This window comes from Heterodontus francisci, chromosome 25 (genome assembly GCF_036365525.1).
Source record: "Heterodontus francisci isolate sHetFra1 chromosome 25, sHetFra1.hap1, whole genome shotgun sequence".
Lineage (NCBI taxonomy): Eukaryota > Metazoa > Chordata > Chondrichthyes > Heterodontiformes > Heterodontidae > Heterodontus > Heterodontus francisci.
Genome location: NC_090395.1, coordinates 42,659,453 through 42,672,963, shown reverse-complemented (window position 1 = coordinate 42,672,963; position 13,511 = coordinate 42,659,453). Strand labels below are relative to the sequence as shown.

Here is a 13,511-nt window from a genome sequence, read left to right as displayed (position 1 = left end):
CAATGTAACATTCTCTCAGTGCTAGCAGGACATATGTTAATCTCCTCTTTTAGTTGAATGCAAGCTGCAATAAGTATGGATCATAGGAGATATATGCAAGAACTATTATAAGGTAACAAGAATTTAAAAAGAGGTTGTGTTCTACCTATAGGTGACAAAAAATTATCCTCTACAGCTCACAGATGGGATTGTGAGCTTGCAGCCACATTGTTACAGTGTGACCTTTTTAGTTCCTCAAGTTAAGGTGCCATTATGGAATCATTAACACTGTGTACTTAATATTGAACTGACCTTTGATTTCGACTAGTAATCATTCTGTTTACCTTCAAAGCAGCAAAACAGTAAATTTGACTACAGATTGTTGAATTTGGTTTCACGGAACACAGTTTTGAGCTTGCCAATGTCATTGAATCATTCAGCACAGAAGGAGGCCATTCAGCACATTGGCAGGAATTTTACATTGAGGCGGTGGCCCCACCCACCTGCTAAAAAGTTGGGGGAGAGCCCATCTCCGCTGGGCCTGGAAGTCCCGCAACAATTTTACGTGGCCCAGGCCCTTAATTGGCCTCGGTCGGGACTTCCGTCCCTCTGAGGCAGGAGGTCCTGCCTCCAAAAGCTGTCAACCAGAGGGCCAGCAACTCCTCAGTCCCAGCAACGTCACCGGGAGCAGTGGCCACTGCTGGGGCCAAACCTAGCCAGAAGGGAACAATGGACCTCGCCCTTCAGGAATGTAAGTGCCCTCATTGAGGACAATTGGTGGGGCCCCAGCAAGGGGGGTGGGAGTCGGAGAGCAGAGCAGGGGAGGTAGTTTTATGGGGGACGGCCTATGCTACTTGGGAGAACCTCTGTGGGGCACAGGGTGCCTGATCAGGAGGGCCCCCCAATCCCACAAGGAGGCCTCCAAGTATTACTGGGAAATCTCCTCAGATGCTGAAGTGCCCGTCTGCGGTGGGTAAGATAACAGCAGCAGTGGGAGGAGACCCTTATGTGTCAATTAATTGGCCACTTAAGGGCCTCAATTGGCTGGGGCGGGTGGGCTGTTTGTCACCTCCCCCACTGCTGGTAAAATAGCAGTGGGGCCAGGAGGCCCCCTGCCTTCCATTCGCTTTTACGCACCTCCTGCCCCTGCCTCCCAGCCCGCTCCCGGGGGCAGGGACCATAAAATTCCTGCCATCATGTTTGTGCTGGCTCTTTGGTAGAGCTATCCAATTAGTCCCACTTCCCTGCCCTTTTCCTATAACCCTGTAAATATCTACCAGCAAATTAAATTCTGAGAGGTTCTGTTATTTTTACACCATGTGTATCAGGAAATGTTCTAGAATTTATCTTCCTACATAATCTCTTCAGGACATTCCCTCCTATGCTCTAAAACTGAGATTCATTAGCTGAACAATTCCATGCATGCAGGACAGCCTCAACAGACAACACCAAAGCCTGTCCATTATCTGTAAGGCACAACTCAGGAGCGTGATGGAAAACTTTCCATTTGCGTGAATGAGTACAACTTCAACAACACTCAAGAAACTTGATACCATCCAGGACAAAGCAGCCCATTTAATTGGCACTCCAACTACCACCTTAAACATTCACTCCCTTCACCAACAGTGCACATTGGCAGCAGTGCGTACCATCTACAAGATGTACTGCAGGAACTCACGAAACCTCCTTCAACAGCATATTCCAAACCCGACACCTTTACCACCTAAAAGGACAGGGGCAGCAGACGCATGGGAAAACTACCACCTGCAAGCTCCCCTCCAAGTCACACCATCCTGACTTGGAAATAAGTCGCTGTTCCTTCACTGTCACTGGATCAAAATCCTGGAATTCCCTTCTTGACAGCACTGTGGGTGTACATACACCACATGGTCTACAGTGGTTCAGGAAGGCAGCTCACTACCATCTTCTGAAGGACAATTAGGGATGGGCAACAAATTGCTGGCCTTGCCAGCAACGCTCACATCCCATGAACGAATAAAAAAAACTACATACGGCAGAAAGAAATGAGCAAGCTAATAAACTAAGAGTAAACCGGAAATGATCAGACTATTGAGGAAAATGTCCCTGGGTTCATAAGGTTTTGGACTTAACCATATGTTGAAAGCAGCAGTTACCATTATGCTATTAAATACTATCAGAACCCTGTGCAACACTGTAAAGACACACTGTGCTAAAAAAGAACTCTCTGATGTAAGTTGTAGAAACTAAGCAGTGACTTTCCCCAGTAAATGTAACATGCAACATGCTACATTTACACTGAGAAATGCATAGACAAGAAAGGGCTGAAATTTCTGACCTTTGACCCTGGGAACCATTATTGCCCTGGATACAAAGGCCACTCAAAAAGGAACAACCCTTGCTTTGCAGGGTTTCCAAGAGTTTTACATTGCCCTATAATTTCCAGGTGTCCCTCAGGGTGCAGAGAGCAGAGCTAGATCTGTGTCTGCAATAGATGCGGGCCCATCACAACAAATACAAATGAGGTGGGAGAAGGTAGTCATGATTTCCCACCTCAGTTTCCTGGAGGAACACTAGCTGGGCCTGCAAGACCAGAGGCAAACTGAATAAATTTGGGTTAAGTGCTAGTTTTTCATTTTTAAACAACTTCCCCCCCAACCTTTCCCTGTCCTATAGAGGTAATCAAAGCTTCTGGTTGTTAATTTCCAATGGTAATCTCAGTGTCTAATCTTGGAAGACCAATTAGCAGCTGCAGGCATGAGTTTACCATTTTCAGTTTCTCAACCATCTTATAGACCTCTACGAGATTACCTTTTAGATGCCACTTTTCCAGCCTGAACAGTCCATATTTCTCCAGTCATTCCTTATAACTCAGACACTTGGCACCAGTCTCATGGCTCTTCCCTATACTGCCTCCATTGCTGAATGTCTCCTTTGTGTATCAGCAGCCAGAGTTACTCAGGATGTGGTCTGACCAGAGCATTTTATAATTTGACCTTCACATCCTCTGACTAGTATTCGATCTTTTGGATATGTAGTTTCATACTGTATTGTTGGTGGCTGCGCGACATTGATTGAACAAGCTGAGCATTGAATCTACTCAGACTCCTAGGTCTCCTTTGACCTCGTCCTTAGATATTTTATAATTCATGGAGTATATGTTACATAAAAGTTACATGGGAATTACAGCACAAGTATAGGTTGTTTGGCCCAAACAATCTGTGTTAGTGTTTATTCAGCCCTTAACCTCCACTGATCTAACAAAAACACATGATGCTTATTTTTCCGTTTCTTTCAAATCACTAACCCTTCACGTTTGGTATCATCTGCAAATTTGACCAGTTTGCTTTGTTTCTGAATCTAGGTTATATACGCAAATTAGAAACAATGGTCCCAACAACAAGCTTTGTGCACCCAACTTAGTAACTCCCTCTCCCACCTGGACTTAATTCTTTTAACAAGCATTCATTGTTTCCTAACTTTTGGACAGTTTAAAAAAAAATTAATTTCCAAGTCTTACCATGAATTCTCCACAGCTTTGCGTTCCTTTGGTGTGGAACTTTGTAAAATGCCTTTTGAAAGTCTAGGTACATCAAGTTCTAAAGCTTCCCACATTTCTTCAAATAAGTTGAGAAGGTTGATCAGGCAGGAAACTTCATTAAATTCATGTTGATTGCTGTTAATTGTGTTATTATATAGATAATCTAAAATTTCACTCGTGATAATTGATTCCATTATTTGATATCCAATTTAAGAAGACTAATGGGTCTGCACAGGAATAGGAATAGGAAATTAAGCCCCTTGAGTCTGTTCCACCATGTAATCAGATTATAGCTGATCTGTACCTCAGCTCCATTTATCCGCCTTTGATCTATACCCTTGATACCCTTATCTAACAAAAATCTATCATTCTCATTCTTGAAAATTTTAATTGACTCAACTTCCACAGCCTTTTTCAGTAGTGTTTTCCACTATTCTTTGTGTGAACAAGTCCTTCCTGATTTCACACCCAAATGGCCTATTTATGTTCATCCTCAGTTTCAAGTATTTTTGCATCTTTTAGGACTTTCACCTCTTCTCTGACTGCCCCCTTACTCTTGTTGACCCAGGTCCAACTTAACAGAATAATTCATTGTACTCTACATGATATAATACTCCAGTCCTTCTAAAACAGAGTGTCATCCAACTTACTGCAAGAAACTGGACATTCAATATTAAGTAAATAATTAGGACTGCACAACTTGTATGAGTTTTAATTTTTATATTTCTGATTTTCTATTAGTTAATATGTTGCATAGCATATTGCTAAATCTGCTGATTTCAGCAGACTATATGATGATTCCAATCAGATTCAGTGCAGGGTATGATAGGCTGCTTCATCTGTCACTGGATCATACATTGTCAATGACAGAGGCTCCAACTGGGGGAGGGAAGCACAGCAAATGCTCATCATACTTCCAAAGTTCTAAGATGGCAAATCTGCCATTGTAGAATTACCACATTACACAACAGCACTGTCATTAGCTCAATTACTGGAATTGCCTAATCAACTAGTGGCATTCTAAATGTCCATATATCATATAATAGCCAAAGATAAAAGCTCCCAAAGAAGTTTTCAAATTTAAGTCAATTGTTCTATATAATCAGCTTGAATAATGGTTATTGTAAGCATGTCACTCACGTTCAATGTGATGGCATTGGTTTTCTTACTGTAATCATCATCTGATTTCTTCCTCTGTGTATCAGTGGGCACTTTCTTCATTTCTGGCTTCTTGTTTTCATTCTCCTGCTTGTCCGTGCTTTCCCTTTCAACTTCTGTTTCAGAGCCAAACTTTGCTAATTTCAGACTCTGCAAAGTTTCACGTTGATACTGTCTTTTGTCCTCCTCTCTTCTTCTCAGCATTTCAGCAAACCCAATGGTTTCATCTTCCAAGTGTGGTGATGGTGTTTCTTCTTGTTCATTAAACACAGTGCTTAATCACAAATGGGAAATAATTGTTTTAACACTGCTTTATTGGACTAAAGATATTTATGATGTGCTTCAACACACTTTGTGAATCATTCCCCCCAACTTGACCATAATTCATCATGGATTTCAAATAGCCAGGAGTAGTCATTTCCTGTCCCTTAGTACCTTGTAATAACCTTGCCACACAACTGTTCATTGTTTAACTTGTTCTGGGAAACCATGTCTATAAAAATCACTTGTCAATTAAAACTGCACTACTTGAGTTGTTTCACAGGCTGGAGGGAATAACTTGTCAGCCACCAGAATGGTGTAAAAGTTTACATGTAAAAAAAAATTACAGAAGCTTAGAAACTTCGAACAGCAACATTTACATGGATGAGAAACTCAACTGTGATTTAAAAACAAATTTAAAGATATAGTTATATTGTCACTGTTCTGCAGTGGTTCGGAAAAAAGGTTTTGATCTATCTCTGGAACCAACATGAAGTTCATCTTACATTGCTTATGTCTAACACTGTGTCGAGTGTAACTACAATGTAGTGTCCTGTCAGTATAACAAGTAGGTAGTTGGCTGATTATAACTTGAGGTTTGAAAATGGAGTTTGGATTTTGCTTACCCACTCAAAGTATTTAAAATTTAGCCATCCGGAGCAGAGCTTAATGCAGAGCTCCCTTCTGCCATCAAGCATGTGGATTGTGACCCATGCTATCAATCCAAGGCTGCTGGCTGCAAACTGTTCATTGGATCTAGTAATGTCAGATGTGCTCCATAGTATAACTGCAGTCTTAGTAACAGTTACAGAGGAATAAATCTGGGTTTCCCTGGTTTGAGGGTGTTTGGATGACCCAGGCCAACTCCGGGCTTTGACAAATTCAAGCTCACATTTTTTCCGGAGCGAAGTATAAATTTGGAGTTGAGCCAAGTTTTCATTTCTCCATTGAACCAATGGAGGAAATGGGTATTTTAGTGGCTCTGTTTGGCCTTTGTTCGGGGAGAGGCCATTCTATCACTCTAAAACACTCCACTGTGGAAATAATTAACCAGATGAAGGTACAGCAAAAGCAAACAACCCATTAACGTTTCAAGAGATTTGCTATCATGTAGTTTTATTATAAAGATTTAAGTATCCATTATTAGAAGTTTATGTAAATCCATGCTTCAAAATATTTGTTTTTTAACAAAGGGTAACAGATTAAGAAATGTATAAAATTTGAAGGCATAAGCTTAGGAAGCACCATCATCCAGTTATAATGATAAAATAAAAATATTTGACATTAGATCCATAGAACAACACTTAACTTTCTGTAAAGCTCAAGTTTAGTTGATACCTGAAAACTGCTCCCAAATTTGGGAGGATCTTCTAAAACCTCTCTCTCACATTTCTGGTCAACATACAAGAAAAAGGTTTCCATATGATCAGCAACTGCTCTGTCACCTCTAGCTTCAAACTACCCTTTCTGGCACAGCCTTCCTTTGTCTTTCTCTACTTTATTCATGGTTTCATAGCCAGTGTGTCACTGAATCAGAGCCAGGTTAAGAATTCTTGAGGCCCTGGACACCAGGAACATTCAGGGGCCCCCTCTGAATCACGTTCAACCCCCTCACCATCCCCATTGATCTATTTAAGCACAAACTTTGCCTCACCCACTTCTTAGAGTATTTTTAAATGCTGGAATATTTTGATCCAGTTATTGTATGCAATTTTTCTAAATTTAGAAGAGTTTTACCAAGGGTCCCATATTTGGCTAGAACCCCTGGACACAGAACTCATAGGCAAATTCATTAATCTGCTGCTGCTCTTCATTCTCCTTTCCTGTTCCTTCTAAATGCCAAATATGCTGTTCTACATGTTGTAACTATAGTGAAATCAAATTTTTTCTCGTTTCCTACTCCAACTTGTTCTATCCCAGGGCCCCAAAACTGGAACCTCTTACCTCCTTTAGTCTTACCTTCCTTTTATGAACCTCGGGTTTTCAAAATCTAACCTTGGCACCCCCTCATCAGAACTTCATTATTTATCTTATCTTCTCTTTTTCATTTTGGTGATGTTCTGCACCAGGCATTTTGACCCTTCACCCTGGTTTCTCTATTTTTTAAATAAATGAAATTTACTGAGGTTTGGGGACATGGCCCATTCAGTGAGGACTATTTTTTACAGTCATGTTAACAATGCTGCCAATGTGAGAAATTGAATAAAAAGTCATCACAAATGAAACTGCAAGAAGTGGTTGCAAGAAAGCTGTCCACCATGGCAAACAATATAATGGACTCCACTTGGAAAGTTTTGTGGAAGAATATCAAGATCATATTTACATGTCCCTGACACATTAATATTTCCAGGGAAGGTATGCAATGACAGTTCTTGCAAAGATTTCTACAGGGTTTCCAAGATGCAACTGGGGTGAATCTCTGTTCAAGTGACCAGAAAATGGATCAGAGACAGGTTGCCCCTGGATTTTGCTCTTTTTTTTTAAGCTCCAGTCATTTTCTGGAGAGGAGTGGGTGAGGGTGCTGGGTGGATCTTCTGCCCTTGCAGAAAAGTTCCAGACAGCTGGGGCGGCACAGTGGCGCAGTGGTTAGCACTGCAGCCTCACAGCTCCAGGGACCCGGGTTCGATTCTGGGTACTGCCTGTGTGGAGTTTGCAAGTTCTCCCTGTGTCTGCGTGGGTTTTCTCCGGGTGCTCCGGTTTCCTCCCACAAGCCAAAAGACTTGCAGGTTGATAGGTAAATTGGCCATTATAAATTGTCACTAGTATAGGTAGGTGGTAGGGAAATATAGGGACAGGTGGGGATGTTTGGTAGGAATATGGGATTAGTGTAGGATTAGTATAAATGGGTGGTTGATGGTCGGCACAGACTCGGTGGGCCGAAGGGCCTGTTTCAGTGCTGTATCTCTAATCTAATCTAATCTAACTCTGGGAATTCATCTTTAAAAATCATCAGTGAAATTCACAATAGCTGAATACTGGCATGCACCCTTTTAAAACATTTTGAAAGCCCAAAACCTTTACTAGACTGAGGTAATCTGTCTTTTGGAAGCAGAATGGATGCTTTTGAAGTCTGGTTCAGGTTAAAGTTATTTTGATCATTGACCTAGAAGGGCCTGAGGGTACCTCAGGTAGGCTTTTTGTGAGCCATCCTGTCTTACAAACTAGGATTGGCCCATTTTCTAGATTCAAGATACATTTGTCCAATTGTACTAAGCTGGTGTATTGCTCCACACAAGCCTCCTTCTACCCTATTTTTTCTAGCCCTATTATTAGTATAACTTTCTATTCCTTTCTGTATCATGCACTTTATATAGCTTTCCCTAGCTTTCACGTGATAGCAAATTTCACGTTCTTTTAGTAATGTTTTGGAATTTGTGCCTTCTTAGTTATAGACTCAGCCATGAGAATAGTTTTCCTGTCCCTCTCCCTCATTTTCCTTATCAAAACACCTTATGATTTTCAACAACTCTATCAGATCACCTCTGAACCTTCTCTATTCTAATGAAAATAACTCCAGTTTTTCTAACAACCCTCACAACTAAAGCTTTTTATCCCTAGCATTCGCTTAATGAATCTCCTTTGTATCCTCTCTATAGCTTTGACATCATTCCTAAAATAAGCTTTCGAAACAGGACACAATGGGACAGATCTTTCTGTTTTTGCACCTGGGCATTCATAGATCACCTGGTCACAGCAAATAAAGGAAAATCGTGTGGTGAAGACTCACATAGAACCTGCCCAAATTTTTCATCCACTAATTTAATTGCACCATTTTGTACATCATCCCCATGTTCCAGTTCTGTAATGAAATCTTTGATCAACACTAACATTCCTTGTCCTTTATTTCCTACTCTACCACCACTGAATATTTTGTAACCAAGAATATTCAGCTTTCAGACTTTTCTGAGCTGAACCAATACTTTATTAATTCCATGATCTCAAATTGTCCCATTGTAATTTATCCCTCTGTTCACCAATTTTATTCACAATAGTTTGCACACTTATGTGCGTGAAATTCAAATTGGACCTTTCTGTTTGCGAATTTTATTCCACGCTACTTCTAATCTAGTCTTTATAACTTCCTTTTTTCTTTATCTGTCCTGCACTCCTGGTTCTTTTGCTTTCCTTTTGCTTCTGCACCTTATTTTCCTATCCTCCTGTCAAATTAGATTGGCCCCATCCCCAGAATTTTAATTACTCTCTCAATGAGGTAAAGTCATCCATACTGTACAGGCCATAGCCGCACTGATAACATCCCAGAAATAAGAACCCTTCCCTTCTACACCATCGCTCCAGACACACATTTAACTCTCTTATTTTACATGTGCCACCAGGAGTAACCTGAGATTACTACTCTCAAGGTTGTGCTTCTTAATTTTAATTAATACTTAATTCCAATTGACGATACTCCCTTTCAATGTTATTGGTTCTAACATTAACCATGATTTCTGGCTGATTCCCTTCCCTGCCCAGAATCATTCTCACCTATTCTATTACCTCCCTTACCCTGGCACCTGGAAAATACCATGCCACTTAGGATTATCAGTTGTGGCTTCAAAAGTGCTAGTCTGCTCCCCTATGGAATCCCCTGTTAATACTGCATTTTGCTTTTTGACAATCACTTGTTCCAAAATCAAATTCATTCATATTTTTCTGTAATATGACTGGTTAATTGTAATAATTTTACCTGTTTTCAGATGTATATTGTTCTTCAGCAATATCTTCACTATCTGCTATTGAATTATTCATTCGGCTCCTGCGCCGACAAGCTTTCGCAAATTCCTCATCATCCTCCATTGATCTCTGCCTGGCCAGACTGGAAAATATGCAATAACCAGTTTACACAATTGATACTTTGTTATTAGGAAATACCCCAAAATTGAGATAGTACCCTGCTCTTTTACTTAAGTTCAAATCCACTTTGAATGCTGGGATTAAAGTCATTTTCTATGCTAGCTGTCAAGGATCTATGAAGTGACTGAGCACCATAGACCCAAAGTTCCATTGGAAATGGAACAACAGAAATGTCGCTGTCACTTATACACACATTTCCTCAATCATTTGCACTGAAAGCCAACGTAATGCTCTACTTACATTGTTGTTTCGGTTCAAGATTTGAGGAAATTACAGATCAGCCAGTCTTTCCTTTCTCAGAGTTGTTTCATGGTCAAATTTAGTAAGTTATAACAGTGTGCCTATTGTTTCTACCCCTCCACTGCATGTTGCTTAAAAAAACAGAGTCAGTGTAAGAACAAAACACAGTCCCCTTATTCTGTCAATATTTCGCACAGTGACCTGGGCTGCCAAGCAGGAATGCTACTAAAATGTCAGCTTGGTTTAGTCAGCAACGCTCTTGTCTCCAAGTCAAAAGGATGTGGGTTCAAGTCCTACTTTAGTACATAAAGCATACTGACACTTCTGCGTAGAGTTGAAAGAGTACCATGTTTTTGGAGGCTTTGTCCTTTGGATTAGATATTAATCTGAGGCCCACCATCTGCCTGCTTCTGTAGTTCAGGAGGATGTTAAAAGTTCTGATGGCACTGTTTGAAGAAGAACAAGGAGTTCCTCTGGTGTTCTGGCAACATTCCTCCTTAATTAATAGCCGTCCAAAACTGCTCATTTATTCAATTGTGGTTTGCAATCTGTAAATTTTCTGCTATCTTTGTCTCCATAACATTTCATTTTAATTTGCCATGCTTAGACTTGTTTTGCAGAGAAGTAACAACTTGTATTTAAATAGTGTCTTGAATATAGAAAAACAAAGTACTGCCGATATTGGAAATCTGAAATAAAACCTGAAAATGCTGGAAATACTCAACAGGTTCGGCAGCATCTGTGCAGAGAGAAACAGAGTTAATGGGCTGAATCTTTCCAGCTCGTGCAAGAAGTGCTCCATGGAGCCTCTGCGATATTTGGCACTTTGAGACTTGATGGGCCAAACGGCCTGCTTCTGTGTTATACTATTCTATGATCTTCACCTGAACAGGCAGACAGGTTTAAGGTTTTACCAAAGAGAAATATCTCTGTTAACGCCACCCTCTCTTGTTGCTGTGCCGAAGTGTCACCCTGAACTGGGGTGCAGCTTGACTGAACAGGCAGAGAATGGAGGGTTTGGAATCAGATGAAGCTGTGTGGCGTCTCTGGTGAGAACTGAATGTAGCAGCTTTGATCTTGCCTTTTGATTGACCTATTCACGATTTGATGTCTGACAGAATTGCAAATCGAAGCTGACCCCTATGAGGGCAACATGTAAGTGAGAAAAGGATCTAGCAGGTGCTGGGATTGATTCCTGATTCAGCAAGAATGAAGGGGTTTGGGGTTGGAAACCCAAGTTATAGCAGTGCATTGGAGCCATGCTGTACACTGTAGGGTGATTTACATTCTCCACAAGATCACTGCGGTGGGGAGAAAAAAGGAAAGCAAGTCAAAGAATCATCAGCATTTTTACAACAAGTTGTTCTCCTTAGAGCAGCGAAGGCTAAGGAGATTTGATAGAGGTGTTTAAAATCGTCGAGTTTAGAGGCAGTAAATAAAAGGAAGTTGTTTCCACTGGCTAGGCAGTGGGCAGTGGACGGCGCAGTGGTTAGCACCGCAGCCTCACAGCTCCAGTGACCCGGGTTCGGTTTTGGGTACTGCCTGTGCGGAGTTTGCAAGTTCTCCCTGTGAGTGCGTGGGATTCCACCGGGTGCTCCGGTTTCCTCCCACCACCAAAGACTTGCAGGTTGATAGGTAAATTGGCCATTGTAAATTTCCCCTAGTGTAGGTAGGTGGTCGGAGAATTGTGGTGATGTGGTAGGGAATATGGGATTAATGTAGGATTAGTATAAATGGGTGGTTGATGGTCAGCACAGACTCAATGAGCCGAAGGGCCTGTTTCAGTGCTGTATGTCTCTATGACACTGATTCTATGACTCATTTACGTGGCCGGGGCAGTCGAACTGCCCCCGATGACATAAAGGGGGCGGGTGCTCCGTCCCCAGCAACAGAATCCGGCACCACTGCGCAGACGCCAGTATCATTTTTAAAGGGCTTCAGGCCCTTCCGAATCATTTAAATTTTTAAAGTTACAGAGGAGAGAAAATTAAAGTTAAAAATTTATTCAAAGTTTCAATCCTCACACCCACCCACCACCCCCCCCCATGACTAATCAATTTATTAATTTCCCTTTCCCCCCCAAATAAAACTAATCTTGTGATTCCAACCTTTCCCCCAAAAAATTTAAAACCTTTAACCTCCAACCCCTTTCCAACATCCCTTCCACCAATTGCTTTAGTTTTCCCCGTTCCCTCACCCTGCCCTAAAAAATTAACTGCTTCCGCCCTCCCAACCAATGTTCCGCCTCAGATCTCTGAATGGAAATCCGAAGGCATGGAAGCTCCGGCATCCGGCTGGAATATCACAGTGGGACGGCCGTCGCAACGAGGTAAGTATTTGTTCCTTTATTTAAATAAATTAAAATATTTTAGTAAGGTTCCCGTCACTAAGCGGAGGTGGGGGGGGTGTGGGGTGCTGCCACGAGGCCTCGCCACAGCTGGCAATGTGGGGCGGGGCCTTCCTGGCGTTGAGGCCTGTAGCAGGGTATTTTCCAGGTCCTCCCACCACGACCCTGATGTCTGAGGGGCTGGTAAAATCCAGCCCAATGTTTCAGGTTGGCCTGCATCGAAGGTTTTAAAATAAGTGGCTGCAGAGATAGTAGAGGCATTGGTTATAATCTTCCAAAATTCCTTAGATTCTGGAAGTGTCCCAGCAGATTGGAAAATAGCAAATATAACACCTTTATTCAAGAAAGGAGGGAGGCAGAAAGCAGTAAACTATAGGCCAGTTAGGCTCACATCTGTCATAGGGAAAATGCTTGAATCTATGATTAAGGAGGGTATAGCTGGATACTTAGAAAATCATAATGGGATCAGACAGGGTCAACATGGTTTTGTGAAAGTGAAATTGTGTTTAACTAATATTTTCGAGTTCTTTGAAGAAGTAACAAGCAAGGTGGATAAAGGGGAACCTGTAGATGTGGTGTACTTGGATTTTCAAAAGTCATTCAATAAGGTGCCACATCAAAGGTTATTACACAAGATAAGAGTGCATGGTGTCAGAGGTTACATATTCTGAAGTTCAGAGGTAACATATTAGTATGGATAAAGGATTGGTTAGCTAACAGGAAGCTGAGAGGAGGCATAAATGGGTCTTTTTCGGATTAGCAAGTTGTAACCAGTGGAGTGCCACAGGGATCAGTGCTGGTGCCTCAACTATTTACAATCTATACTAATGACTTAGATGAAGGGACTGAATGTGCTAAATTGGGGGAAGGCTAATTATAACAATATTAGGCAGGAACTGAAGAATTTAGATTGGGGGCGGCTGTTTGAGCGTAAATCAACATCTGACATGTGGGAGTCTTTCAAACGTCAGCTGATTAGAATCCAGGACCAGCATGTTCCTGTGAGGAAGAAGGACAAGTTTGGCAAGTTTCAGGAAGCTTGGATAACACGGGATATTGTGAACCTCGTCAAAAAGAAAAAGGAAGCATTTGCAAGGGCTGGAAGGCCAGGAACAGATGAAGCACTTGAGGAATATAAAGACAGTAGGAAGG

At 41.5% G+C, this 13,511-nt stretch overlaps 1 protein-coding gene across 5 annotated transcripts in view; it reads right to left on the bottom strand.

Moving 5' to 3' along the window:
* LOC137383847 (ladinin-1-like) overlaps positions 1–13,511 on the bottom strand; it is a 143,117-nt gene that overhangs the window by 57,937 nt on the left and 71,669 nt on the right. For all 5 annotated transcript variants that reach the window (XM_068057147.1, XM_068057149.1, XM_068057148.1 and 2 more), the window contains 2 exons: positions 9,606–9,734; positions 4,640–4,931 (listed from right to left, as the gene is read on the bottom strand). In XM_068057147.1, coding sequence (XP_067913248.1) covers positions 4,640–4,931; positions 9,606–9,734 — 421 coding nt within the window. The remainder of the gene's footprint in view (positions 1–4,639; positions 4,932–9,605; positions 9,735–13,511) is intronic.